This window comes from Hetaerina americana, unplaced genomic scaffold (genome assembly GCF_022747635.1).
Source record: "Hetaerina americana unplaced genomic scaffold, ioHetAmer1.1.p SCAF_10, whole genome shotgun sequence".
Taxonomy (NCBI): domain Eukaryota; kingdom Metazoa; phylum Arthropoda; class Insecta; order Odonata; family Calopterygidae; genus Hetaerina; species Hetaerina americana.
The window spans coordinates 9,616,982-9,631,613 of NW_027286070.1; the positions used below are offsets into that span (position 1 = coordinate 9,616,982).

General features: G+C 34.8%; 1 protein-coding gene across 1 annotated transcript; it reads right to left on the reverse strand.

The window, feature by feature from the left end:
- Window positions 1–5,459: 5,459 nt before the first annotated feature.
- On the reverse strand, window positions 5,460–12,006 carry LOC139698077 (uncharacterized). Its single transcript, XM_071596971.1, has 5 exons — window positions 11,947–12,006; window positions 11,662–11,762; window positions 11,491–11,581; window positions 11,265–11,327; window positions 5,460–8,605 (listed from the first exon to the last, which is right to left on the reverse strand). Exons 3-5 carry the CDS (start codon window positions 11,554–11,556, stop codon window positions 8,426–8,428), a joined length of 309 nt encoding a protein of 102 aa, XP_071453072.1. The 5' UTR covers window positions 11,557–11,581; window positions 11,662–11,762; window positions 11,947–12,006; the 3' UTR covers window positions 5,460–8,425.
- Window positions 12,007–14,632: the final 2,626 nt, after the last annotated feature.

The following is a 14,632-nucleotide window of genomic DNA, read 5'->3' on the forward strand; positions in this document are numbered from 1 at the left end:
GGTACATGGTCATCCACTTGGAAGTTCTAGCTATTTACTGGGGTGTCAATAAATTCTACCTTTATGGGCTGCAAATCTATGCTCTGTACAGATCATAAACCTCTACTAGCACTTTTTGGTGAAAAAAAGGAATATCCCAGAAGTCAACAGATATATTACAAAGACGAACATGGCTCCTTGGTGGATTTGATTAAACCTTCCATCATATTAAGGGTAATATGGATCATGAAGCCGATAGGTTATCCCGACAGCCTTCAAACATCACTAATCTCGAAAATAAAAATTATGATAATTTAAACTTGATAGTTGAAGACAAACTGCCAACAAAATCAACGGAAATGTAGTGAAAAGAAATAAGATTTTGAGAAAAGTACTTTTATGCTGCAGAAATGGTGTACCTGCTAGGGGGGGATAAAGAGTTAAAGCCAAAAACAAGGTAATAACTTTAATCAAATTCCACAAACAGCTTTAAGATGAGATTCATTGGGCAATTTGTGGATAGGTCAAAATGAAAATGCTTGCATGTCAGTATTTTTGGTGGCCCAGGCTGAAAGAAGAAATAGATGGCTACACTAAAATCTATCATCCTTGATTAAGTAATTCCTGGTCTACTGAAAAATTAATTTTAATTAAGTTCGACCAAGCTAAACATAAATTTGAATGCAATTGCATATGTTCTGCGGGACCTTAGGAAGGCAAAATATTCTCGATAATTATTGATGGCTCTTCCTCAAAATAAAGGCTACTATCTTTCCATCTAAGGGGCCAGGTTTATGAAATGATGACAAGCATTACAATCAACTATGGAGAAGCTAAGGCACTGATATGCCTGCTTTGGCATTCCTAATGTCATAATTACAGACAATGGCAGTCCATTCACAAAACTCTAATCTGAAAAATTTCGTGGAAGTAACAGAATTCTTCGCTAGACATCTGCCACCCATTTCACATCCACAAAAGGGGCAGCAGAGAATGGTGTGAAGGCCTTTAGGAAAGCTTTAAAGACCATTATTTGATACAAGACAGATTGAGTCATTGAAATTTGTTGTCTCTGGCATACCTATATGGATTTCACACAACATATTGAAATGAAATAAGTAACCTTGTAATTCCACACATACTCTATACTTAGAACACGACCTAGGTTTCAATGTTGGATCATCATCAGATGATGATGTCTGACATTGAAACCTAGGTCATGCACTAAATTAAATGTGAGTGGAATCACGAAGTTATTTATTTCATTTCAGTAGGTTGAGTTAAGGATGTGTTCCTAGGTTAACAAGTTTTTTCCATAAAAAACAATGCCACATTGTGCTACAAATGAAAAACAAAAATGCTAAGACATGAACCAAGGACAACATTATCGTTCTCATTAAGGGTAGCTGTTTTTATAGGAGGCGACCAATAGCCGAGGTAATTTGCGCCATTAGGGGTGGATGGGAGAGGAAGGGTGGAGAAAATCCCAGCGTCACCATTAGTCTACTCTTGGCAAAAGGCACCTAGGGGTCCACAGTTTAACGTCCCATCCGACAGACATATTACACACTCAAGTGCTCTCCACTAAGCACCTCCAGTAGGGATCAGGGTACCATTGAAAAATATTTGTTGCCTCCAGGATTTGAACCCGGGCTCTTTCGGTAGGAAGCCTGTACATTAGCCACTGCACCATCCCAATCCCCCACATTTAATTTTATTATGTTCATAAGCATCTCCTCTCAAATGAAACAGCATGATGACAGAGAGTCTGAAAGATACCAACTAACATTTTAACACAAATCCTCAACTATCACATTATTTTTTCAAATACAGAATCCTAAGCAGCTTATGCTTAATTTAGCATGGAGTCAAAATATTTTGTCAGTGACATGCATTTTTTCCAAGACTAGATTCTTGTAAACACTGGATACCAGGATCAGGGAATGAAAATACTGAACCGTGTAATTATGATAGGATTTATGGAATTAGGAGTAATACAAGCAGACATCAATTATCATTCTATAAATCTGGAAGAGCTGCTCTGCCAACTGATACAAAAAGTCATGGCAAAGCTAGTAATAATCAAATGTTAAATTTAAAAATTAGCCATTATTATTTTATGCAACCTTTTTTTCCAATATTGGGTGAACTAAAATTTTTTTAATGCTGTTTGGAAGGTACATAAATAAAGATCAATAATGTATGTCTCATTCAATAAAGAGTAAGAATAAGGCAAATTTATGGTTCAAAAGTAAAAAAATCATTGATTGAGTTCTTGTGTGCATGATAGATTTAAAAAGTTCATGAAAGTTTCTGCATGAAGTTTTCCATTTTACATGACAATTGTTTCAGGATGGTTGAAAATTTACTTTTCAAATATATACCATTCCTATGTCACCAAACGAGTACAAATTTAAATAATAAACACTTTATAACAAAGGAACAATATTAGTCACATACAATATTATCCAACTTCAAATTTCTACAAAGATATAATTAACAAAATACATACTCAACACTTTATAATCACATTTTAAAAATTAATTCCAAAGTCACCTGAAAACTCACAAATTTGAACTTTGGGATTGCTAGCATTCATAACACTATTCATAGAAAAATACTGGTATACAGTTGAAAAGAACAGATTTAAAAGGTATACCAGAATCTTTAAAATTTTACAATAACCAAAAATAGACCATTACAGAGAATTGTTACGTTTTGGCTCAATAACTGACATTTCTTGCGTGTCATTCATGAATGAAGATCCAGAAAATACATCAAGATTTTCCTATATATGCTCATAGCCACATTGATGCATAGGTACACCAAGAGGAACCATGGAAGAAGATGTCTGAAAAAGTGGCTCATCATGCTCAAGGTAAAATGGAAGTCAAGGGCCAACTATTTCTTGTAAATACAGGAAATAGTTTCCTGTATTCAAAGCAGTGCTTTTCAACCATTTGATAACCTGTGACACAACTGAATGCCCCCTCACTTCCAAGGGGACCCCATCAAGCTAATACTTTCCAAGACGTCAATCAGATTCTAGGTTTTGATATGAAATACAAAAAGAACCTCTGAAAAAACTTCAATTCAATGAGGAAGATTAATTATGGAGTATATAGAAGAGAATTACAATATATTAAACTCTCCTTACAGTGAAAGGGGAAGAGGTAGTTCAGTAGGTGGAGGGCACTCAGCTACTGACCATTTCAATGCAAGTTCAACTCTGGGTGATGCCAATGGGCACCCTTAGCTTTGCCAAAAGCATTTGATTATTTGGGCAACAGATCTTCCTGGGAAACCACAGATGACTCATTGATAAAAAATGACTCAGAATCTCACTTTTAATTGTGAATTTCACATGTTGCTTCGGCATTAGCTTATGTGTTCTTGAACTACAAAACCAATTAACCTGAATTTTGATCAATATTGCAGCTGATAGACCATTGTTGATATTCACTGAAATGAGAACTGGTAACAGTTCAGCTATTAATTTTGGATGTAAAAATGGAGATGCCAATGATGGATGTTCTACAGAATGTTCCAATGGTATTATGATACACACTTGAGAAAGTCTAGAGATTGAAAATATGAATCCTCAGAGAACTTATGCCTGCCCGCTATATGGCAGCAACAATATCACCTATTATTTTTTGCTACCTCTCCAAACACTTTGGATTCAAAGGAATGCAATGAAGAGAGTGGGCCTAAAATGTAAAACACAGAGTAAAGAATGCAGAGGGATATATCTAAGATTTATCCCTTTACATTTAAATACAGAAGTAATTTAGTTTGCCATTGAACAGTAAGTTCATAATTTTAAAACATGTCATGAATTCTTTCAAAAATGAATAGAAACAATGCATGCACTTTGAAATCTGGTTATCCAAAACAAACAATTAATCTTCAAGATTGCAAAGAAACTTTAAATTTACTGAGTTTCAAAAAATGCCCATTTTTCCTATGACAGACAACATACAATTACATTGCAAATCAAATCAATATAAATTACAATACCATTGAATTAATAACAATGAATTTTAAAGACAGGGATCATGCATGGCAAAATAATTCAATTGCATAGCCTTGCCATGAATCAAATATTTCCCAATATAATTGGAAGCTTCCAACTTTGTCCACACTAAAAAAAGTGTCATAAATAAGGTTCAATCAATTTATTCCTGGCATTCCTCAACCTGCAGTTAGATGTCTAAACTACTAAGGCAAATGGCAGAGGCACCAAACAATCCAAAGGCAACAACTTTCAAGCGTCACAGAAAACTAAATTTCAAAACTATATCATGATGAGCCTTCACATGATGAGCACTTTTTCACAAGGTTTTAATAGATAACACTAGTTGGTAGAACATTTTTAGTAGACAACAGAATTTAGAAAAAATCACATGCAGATAGAATTAGTAAAATTTCTATGTGCAACCATCCATAATAAATTCAACTACCAACATCTACACAATCTTCTCTTGCAAATCAAAACTAAGTCTTTGCCCAGTGCTATTGACAAGTGAAGTTTTTAGTCGCAAAAAATATTTGAAAGATCCACTCCATGCAGAGCTTTATTGTGGAATTTCATTCTTTAGATCTTCACCATAATGGTTTCGATCCTTTCTTAAAAACACTAACCTCACCTTATACTTTTGAGTATTTGAAATTAAGATTTAATGTGTTTTTGGTCATAACACATGGAGTATCTAATGAACAAAAATTGCCAACCATCCTGAAAATGAACCTTTCCACTTTTTGCAACTATATACGAGGGTCATCCGGAAAGTAGTACCCGTTCGTGAAATAAAGACACAAAAGTAAATATTAACAAACATAAAAAATTTTATTTGAAAGAGGATACTTTAAACTACTTCTCAACATAATCTCCAAGCAAATTAAGGCATTTGTCATAACGTGTGACAAGTTTCTGTATTCCTGCTGCATAGTCCTTCGCCGCCAGCTCATTGAGATACGCGAGGGACCCATCTTGCACAAATTTTTGCATAATGCAGATGGTGTTTAACAATTTCATGAACAATTGTTCGAGAAACATTGGGAAAATGCTCACAGATGTCATCAATTGTGACGCGCCGATCGTTCCTCACGAATTCGTCAACTGAGCTCACCAGTTGGTCTGTAATGACAGACGGTCTCCCCGAACGCTCATCGTCGTGTGTGTTCCCCCTCCCCATGTTGAAGTTGCGACACCACCGCCGAACAGACGACTCGTCCATTACATTGTCTCCATACACCTCCTTTAATTGGCGATGAATATCACATGGGCGAACGTTTCTTGCATTGAGGAATTTAATCACTGCCCTCACTTCACAACTGGCGGCGTTCTCAATTTTTTTAAACATTGTAAACAATCACAGAAACAACACAGGCAATGCTAGCGTCACGCAACTTGGCTCAGAGAAGGCAGACAAGCCACTGAAGCTATCTGACCTCGTCCAGCGGCTACTCGCGTCGTCAGCACTTCATGCGGCACGAACGGGTACTACTTTCCGGATGACCCTCGTATCTCGTATGACCTTTCTTTGGGCTATGATTCAGCAAGATCACTTTTGAGTACCATAGCAATATTTTTCCTTGCGCTACATAATAACATTACAAATGTAAATAAATACCCATATTGCTGGTAATACCAATAAGTATCTTTTGGCTGACAGGAATTAGCCAAATTTTCACTGAATTAAATGCAATACATACACAATGTTTTTACTTTTTTGTGCACTGCTCTATTCAAAAATATAATTTATCATAAAACCTTGAGAGGAAGAAAGTCTGTCATTTACATGCATTCATCTATCATCCATTCAGATCTATGTCAAGTTTGAAAAATCATAATAGACCACAGATATGTTCTTGACAAATGAATGACCTGTTTTCTGATTTCCTACAAATGTTACAGCCTCTACTGGCATTTAACGATATTTTGTGCTGTTTGTAGTCAGTTCAATTCGACAGCACTTAGATATATGTATCCATGCTATTATCACTTCATTTTAATGATTGTAATGAAGCAAAAGAAACTAAAACAACATACTTAATACAGTTAAAAAAGGGACATTAAAGGAAATTAAATTATAAAACAAGAATATGGTGAGAAAATATTTCTAAGTGCCAACTCAATAGTTGGTAGCTATGGCCTAAAACAGCCTTCAACAATAGTCTTATGCAATGATAACACTTAGCATGCGTAGAACAAAATACACACACACACACCCACTTTCAAACTATACTGCAATAGATACATCAAATGTACATAAAATCAAATTAGGTACTTTTTAAATACAAGACATCATAGGCCAAGAAGTTGGCATCATTGTAAACGTAAGACTTCTAATAAGCTGTTTAAAATATAACCAAAGCAGTTGCTCAATATCCATTCATATATACTTTGCATAAAATCAACACATTTTATTCAATGGAACAACATTTAAAATTAATGAAAAACCAATTAAAATTGGAAGCAATAGCAAGCCACAGGAAGCCACCATTGTAATATTTCTCATCTAACTTACCACTGCTCTTTTTATCTATCAAACTATAATAATGATTTATTTTACACACAGGTCACTGCAATTAGATGCGTTATATTTAAAAACTTTTAGAAGTCCCAATCCTACATTCTTGATGGGACAAAACTAAGCACATCTGAGGGTTCAATAATTCAGAGAACCTTTTATTGCTAACTTTCACTTGGTTCCCTCAAGCGCTGTGGCTTACCACTGACCTTAAAGCACAAGGCATTATGCATTTCCAGGAATTTTTTCACTATATAGAAAATCAGAATATATCCTAACTTCATGTAGGATTGAATATAAATTGGGATTATCAGGAAAATGATCAATAATGCAACTAAATATCATTAACTCCTCGTCAATCTTAAATCTATTCAAAAATAACTTTTAGTATGCTATCACTAACCTATTTCTATGAACCACCAGTCAAATTACTGGCTGGTTGTGTTAGAAAAATAACAAACCATTAGGCCCATTAAGAGGCCTAGTAGCAATGTATTCTTGAATGCCTGCTTGAAATGGCCATTCTAATGCTCATTTGAGTTACTGAACTCCATTAGACAAAACCCTCTCCCTTTTCTTTCGAATATGTAATCCTAATCATAGCCCACCGAGAGAAATATTGTCCAGCCTTTAAAAAATAACAGGACTGAGAGCAGAACTTAATTTACAGGTCCATTTGAGCCTATATGCACTTAACATTTTGGCTTACTTGAAAGTTTAAACCTCCAAGACAACAGTTAAACAATAGAGACTAGATCTAATAAAACCTCAGCCAAATGTGCCACGACAAAGGAGGACTTCAGTCCTAAGGAGCACCATATCATTTAAAAATAACACAGGTTTTAAAATGACAAATACCAAAATCTGCACTGGGGTGTAAGAGTGTCACTCCTGTCACCAGATCAACAGAGAGGTGCACAATTAGCTGGGCAGATAATACCAAAGTTACTAAAATTATATAATCTGTACATGAAAATTTCGATGTTTCTTTGCCATCTTTTAAATGCACGTTTACAGGGTTTGTACTATATGGTAATGACTGTCAACAACACAGCACTGCCAATTACAATGAAAATTAAGTACCACATTACCAAGTGCTCTCAATTTCACCACCTAAAACTGTATTGTATGTAAACTAAATTGCTACATACAATCCACTAAAAATGAGAAACTGCATTTCCTGAATGTATTTCATAAATACTCAGCCTAATTCGGCACAGCTGAGATCATTCTCAAACCCACCTCTGGGACCTCCCACCAAACCTAACCCATCAGTTGGAGTGAAAGACTCATCACTAATCCAAGAAGTGATATCAATGGTAAAACAAGCTCACACGTTAAGGCATCAATGCTTTTTTTATAAAAAGTACCTTGCCAACATTGAGTAGGTAGTCAGCAAAAGAATACTGAAATTAGTTGTCTCCAACATAAATCTATAGAATTCACACCACACGCTGAAATTAAAAAAGTAATTTGGTAATTCCACACACACACTCACTGTGCGTGTGAGAAAATTACAAACTGGGTGTGGAATTACCAAGTTACTCATTTCATTTCAATAAAAGAATACTACCCATGAATCACCTCATTTTTCAATGAGTGACTCACAATCAATGGAAACAAATAACATAGCACTTTTAATTCTAAGGAATCACAAATGCCAAATGCATCAATAATACTTTTTGTGCTTTAGGGCACAGTGACTAAACCTGGGTAACACTATTACCATGGTGAGCATTTTTCATCAGATTTTGTCATGACTTATACAGAATGACATTAAATACCTTTCAATATTCTTCTATCTTCATAAATATATATTCCTTAAGCACATTAATTGGTGAGGACTGAAGGAGTACACTTCCCTTTTCTTGATCATCACAAAAGTCTAAGACTGCAAGTGTTCCAAGATTTCAGAGCTTATAACCAATTTTCCTCCCAAAGCCAAATGAGCTGGGGGCCTTTGAATATGGGGGTGGCGGGCCTTGTGGAGGATACGTCGAGTTGATGCTCTGGCTGCTCAAGTTCACTTCTCCTGATGACCGAGTGGGCAGAATAACTTCATGGAGGCTTTCATCATCATCATCACAAGGCTACAAACAAAATTTAAAGATCTTAAGCATTCATTTAAAAAATGGTAAAGAAATAGGTCATTTGTCTCTCAAATTCTGCAGCATTCTTTTAAAAAAGGTCAAGAAATGTCTGGTCATTTGTCTCTCAAATTTGATGTCCTAACAGTGTGGCATATTCGAAATTAACCATTTATAAAATATAACCATAAAAAAGAGGGACATAAAATACCACGGACAATAAAAAATGAAAATGGCATTGATTAAGTAGTGAAATATTCAAGAACTATTTGCGGGGAAACACATCTACAGAGGAGTACATGGAAGTGGGTTAAAACTTAATTTTTGGGATAAAAACTATAGTTTAAGAGTTAGATGATAGAACAGCAAATTTCAAGTCTCTGCAAGAAAAATGGACTGAAACCCCAGGAGTGGCCGTTACCAAGTGTATTTCAACAGTCTTATCCTGAAATAACTTTAAACCCATTTCAATGCATTCCTCGGAAGAATATTTACTGAATGTATTTTGCTATCTATACTGTTGTTAATGACCAAATTGTGAGATGGCTGAACAAAACATTTCCATACAAATGAATATTCAGCAAAGTGGGTATGTTACATTTTACACTTCTGGAGAAGAAGATACACAAGAAAGATAAGATAGCATTCACCTGGTATGAGTGAATGCATAAAAAGTGGAAAATATACACTTTTTTAATGCTATGTCTTCACTGAAGTAATAAAATTAAAATGTATACGCATGCAGAGCTATTCAACAAAAAATACTTTGGGGCATCAGCAAACCGTAGTATTAATGCTGTTCTTTTTTTTATTATTAGGTATTTGGTCACAGATGCGACCACTGCTCCCACAGCTCTAAAAATTTTAACTACGCACAAATTTTAGCTGAATTACTAGGCCATCTATTTATGTACTATCAAATATTTAAGAGCATACTGTTTGTTCAACATAAAGTTAGATTCACTTTTTAATTCAAGAAAACTAATTAGATTTATTAGGAATTCCTCCTAAGAACCCAAAATTTTGTAATTTAACGTTGATAAATTCACATGGATAAATATGTAAGCATAAGATATTTACTAACAAGAAAGCCCATTACAGGTAAATATTGATCATTGATACATGAAAAATATTAATGATCAATAAACAATTTCATTTTAACGTTAGGAAGCCATAGTTTAAAATATTATATTAATTTTCACCCGGACATGAACAAAGGTTGTCTCATTACAGACGGCATTTTATGATTTTAATATCAAAGAAGTAACCAATCTAATATGCTTGGGTCTTTAGATTGATTCTATTACATCATGGGAGGACCACGTAAGTCAAAACTCTGAAAAATTAAGTTCAATCTCATTTTCAATACATGTCTTAAGCAGAGTCACATCCCTTGATGCATCAATGACCGTCTACTAGAGTTTAGGACCAAGGTTAACACATGTTACCCCTGTGTGAGATTCTTCTCCTAAGTGAGCCTCTCACTATCATAAATATAAATAATAAGGGCTCATTGTATTCTGCTAGGCTTTTGTACCATGTTTATTTTTCTTAACCCCCAACTTTGAATGCCCTCCTAGCAGGCCATGCCTTGAGGCCTCAAGTGGCCTGCCACCACCTCAGCATCACTTGAGGTCATATGATCATTCCAAGACCAAATGTAAGGTTAATTTACCCCATAAGGTCGGGCCATACAAGTTTCATAAAAACCCTCCAGCAATCCCTATCCACACCACAGAAACTATTATCATAACTCACTCTCTTGGACCCAATGTTTCTGCAAAAAAGCAAGATATTTTACCTAATGGCTTTGCATGCTTTAAAAAGAGTATTGCAGAAATCTGAAATTTGCTAGTATCCTAATAAGCAGTGGATGTGAAATGTTAAATAACCTTTCACCCTTTGACGTTTAATCACCCTGCAAACTCGTTTACATATCCATTACTTCCTAGATTACCTGGATCTTGTCCAAGCATTAGGAAGCACAAAAATTCTCTGCTCCTTTATATACCCCTACCTCCATCTCCACCTCCTCTTGTCATATAAAATCCTTTGATACTTTCCACCTCCTCTTGTCACCTAAAATCCTTTGATGTTAGGTAGTGGCAAAGGATAAAAACCTTTGCCACTACCTAACAACATTAAAAGCTATTTAAATTTAGTTAATTTTCAAAATCAATCAAAACACTTATTGAAGAATACGAATATTGCAAAGCTGATTATTTGTAAATAGGATGAAGTTCCACCAAGTTTGCCACCTAATGGAAACTCTCCCAATATTATAAGCACCTTACTTCTCCCTTAAACGTACTTAAAATTTTAGTACAGAAACCAAATGGCTTGGCTATCCCACCACTTTCTTGAAATAACTCCCACCTTACCGAAGGTATCATAGCTTTAGCTCTTCATCATTAATTGCACAAATTACTCAATTCGTGTCACATACACAACCGCGAAAATAATACTTTGTACAAAAAAAACTAGTTAAAATTTGGGCATAGCATTAAACGTATACCAACCACATGGAGAATTGTAATGTAAAAACTCATCTTCTTTAATTGGGTGGACTTTACCTGAGCTTACTCAGAAGGCTTTTAAATAATGAAAGAGTATTAAGCTAGACTTCAAAAATTAAAAAAAAATAAAATTCGCTTAGTCTTACAATATATTGGTGCATCTCGCTCGAAGCCGATGGTTCAGTTGGTAGAGGTACATAGTTTGTCACCTGAAAGTGTTACAGAGGAGTTAAATCGATAATGAACACATAAGCAGAAAAACTAAAATCATTTACACGATAACTTGAATACATAAATGATCTAAGTCACAGTATTGCAGACATTAACTATCAAATAATGCGATGTTGATGCACGGACATTACCAGGACTTACCTGATGAACTATAATTTGAGGTCTTACTGCGTAGCAGCACCGAAAAAACCAACAAGACGAAAGCATGACGACTACAAGCAATACACCAGCCCTGAAATAAAATTTAAAATAGTAACCATCATACTGGAAGATGATCCACAGATTTAGCAATTAGTACATGGCAATACTTACCAGAAGTACCACAAACTGTACACATTGCTGCAGCACAAATTATCCCCACAACAATATTGATCAGAACTACAATAATTTCCTTTACAATAGTAACCGGATGCCTAAAAATATAACATATATTGTAAGTTTCAAGCGTAGAATACCTTCTCGGACAGCTAAATAAATGGCATGCATAATACTAATGGTGAAATAAAGAATTAGAAAAAAGCACAAATCGATAAACAAATATTCAAAATAACACACTAAGGCAAAATATTTTACGCATTCGAAGCCTGTCACACTTACATAACCGCAATACAGTAAAAGTATAAGAACTGTCAAGTATTTCACAAATACGTTACGCGCCATCTTACCGGCAGGTATTTATTTCCACGATTTCCACTGACGCACTACCGGTCAAATGTACATGAACTTAATTCCAAAATAATGACAAAACCACAAAATAAAAATCTTTTCAAATTTTCCTTGATTCTTTAGACGTTAACTTTTTTAAATATTCATTTTAACGTACACTATCCTTCATTATGAGAAAGTAGTACATAAATGGCGCCCATTTGATTTGCAATTAATCGCAAACACGAAGCGTAATGACAAAAATAAAACTCTTTGTCGCTTCATAATCAACTCAATGGAAAATACATTTTCAAACCATTACTTTCTAGGTCCTATTAAAAACAAAATCTTTTCAGCGAGGCCTAGTACACTGAAATTTCTTTACCAGGATAATATCAAAGGAGAAGAAAAAGAACTGATTTTGACAAATGAGTCTGATTCTTCGCGCAGATTGTGCATTCTCCCTCCAATTACAAAATATTTCAAAATTAAGAATTCCGGGGAAAATTCTGAACGGGTATGTGAAACAAACGAACTTAAACCTAAATTAATGCATAATTATTGGTAATTCAATATTTCTAATTGTTAGGCTTGGATAGCACCGGGACACAGTATTTCAGTTAAATTGACATTTGAGCAAAATTCAAGCGAAAGAGTAAGACATTATAAAGATTATCTTCGAGTACTTTGTGATACTGGAGAAAGTAAGATAAAAAAGGATGTAGTTTCCTGCACAACACCAGCCTTATTTCAGGAGGAGGTGCTGCGAATACCACTTCTTGCCCAACCATATACCTTGCAAAGCAATCTACCAGAAGAAATTTTCTTTGGCCATGTTCAACTGGGAAAAAGGTTGATTTATTTAGTGTCTTATGTTCTTCTTGAACAATGCATCTCAAAATATCATTTAACAATTCTCAAATCAACATTAAAACTCAGATTATGCCATTAATTTTCCTCAGATATCACACATTTTATTAATGTGGATTATTTTCCATCTCTTAATTGATAATATTATTTTACAGGGTTCAAAAAAGTTTTACCATTTCTCCGATACCAGGAAAAAAGGTTATATATTTTATCAATGTTCCTGAGAAAAATACAGATTTCATCATTTATCCTTTATATGGTAATATTCCATGAGCATAATATGAAGTACATAATGGGTCTGTCTTTAGATAAATATGGAAAATAATTGTACTGCTCTTTTTTCCCTCTTCTGTATTGATGCTACTCAATTTACTTTAATTATTATCACCACTCATTTTAAAGTGAGCAACCTATTATTATACAAATATTAATGGTTGTATAAATTCTTCTTTGAAAAGTTTCAAAGGCCTTCCTTTTTATCCCCAGCATTACATTGGTAAACAATTATAAAAATTCAAAAAGATCATTTTTCATGCATTAAAATTAGAACTATAATAATTTCCTAAATTTCTGTGTTTTAGAGAACATAACACAAAACTCATTGGGATAGTAACAATTGTACTTTACTTCATCTTATTTCCACATCTATACTGAGTGTCACAATTATCAATTCTCCTTTTTGCTTCACTCATTAATGCAATTCTTATCCTAATTTCCCCACTACTGAGCCTCTATCCCTCCACAATACAGATCAAATAAATGAGCTGTTTCATCTGCCCAGGTTATTTCCCCTTAATATTCAACTTAGCTTTCCTAATTCTCGAGAATCTCATTAATTTTGTTTTCCTGTATCCGCAACCTGTACATGACTGCTCAGGTGTGAGTGGGGAATGGAGAGTCCAGATGGGCAGTGTTAGGAAGAGGTGTAGGTCAAGGTTGTCCATTATCACCGGTGCTGTTCAACATATATGTAGAGGAAATAATTAAAGAGGCATGGGAAGAGCTGGAGGTAAGAATGAAAGTAGGAGGGGAATTTGTAAAATCAGTTAGGCTTGCTGATGACCAAGCTTTAGTTTGTCAGTCAGCCAAGGGGTTGCAAGAATTGCTGAGCGAATAGGCAATTCAGTGCGATTGGCATGGGATGAGAATTAATATTAATAAAACAAAGGTTATGCGATTTTCCAGAAAGAAAAAGGCCAAGCTAAACATTAAAATAAGAGGGCAAAAACAAGAGCAGGTAGAACAGTTCACATATCTTGGAAGTGTTTTGGACCAACACTGTCAAAGCAGTAGGGACGTAAGGAGAAGAATTGCCCTAGGAAAAAAGGCTTTCACCAAGAGGAGGGAGTTGATGACAGGGACTTTGAGTAAGGATGTTAAGAAAAGACTCGTAAAAACTTTGATATGGAGCGTAGCTGTGTACGGTGCGGAAACGTGGTCATTGAAGCAGGAGGATAGACGTAGATTGGAGGCTTTTGAAATGTGGGTGTGGAGAAGAATAAGTAAGAATTTTAAGAAAAGACTTGTCAAAACTTTGATATGGAGCATAGTTATGTTATATCTTGAATATATATTGAAATATCACATTGTTAAAATAGCAATGTGATATTTCACAGAGATTTTTAACTAACTAATTTTAATGTAGGCAATACAATTTCAAGATACAAAAGATGTGTGAGAGGGACGGAGAGGAAATGCCTTGAGAATTATGTTACTAGTATGTTAAAGTAAGTTCGCCAATCACTGTGGAATATTACATTTTCCTTTG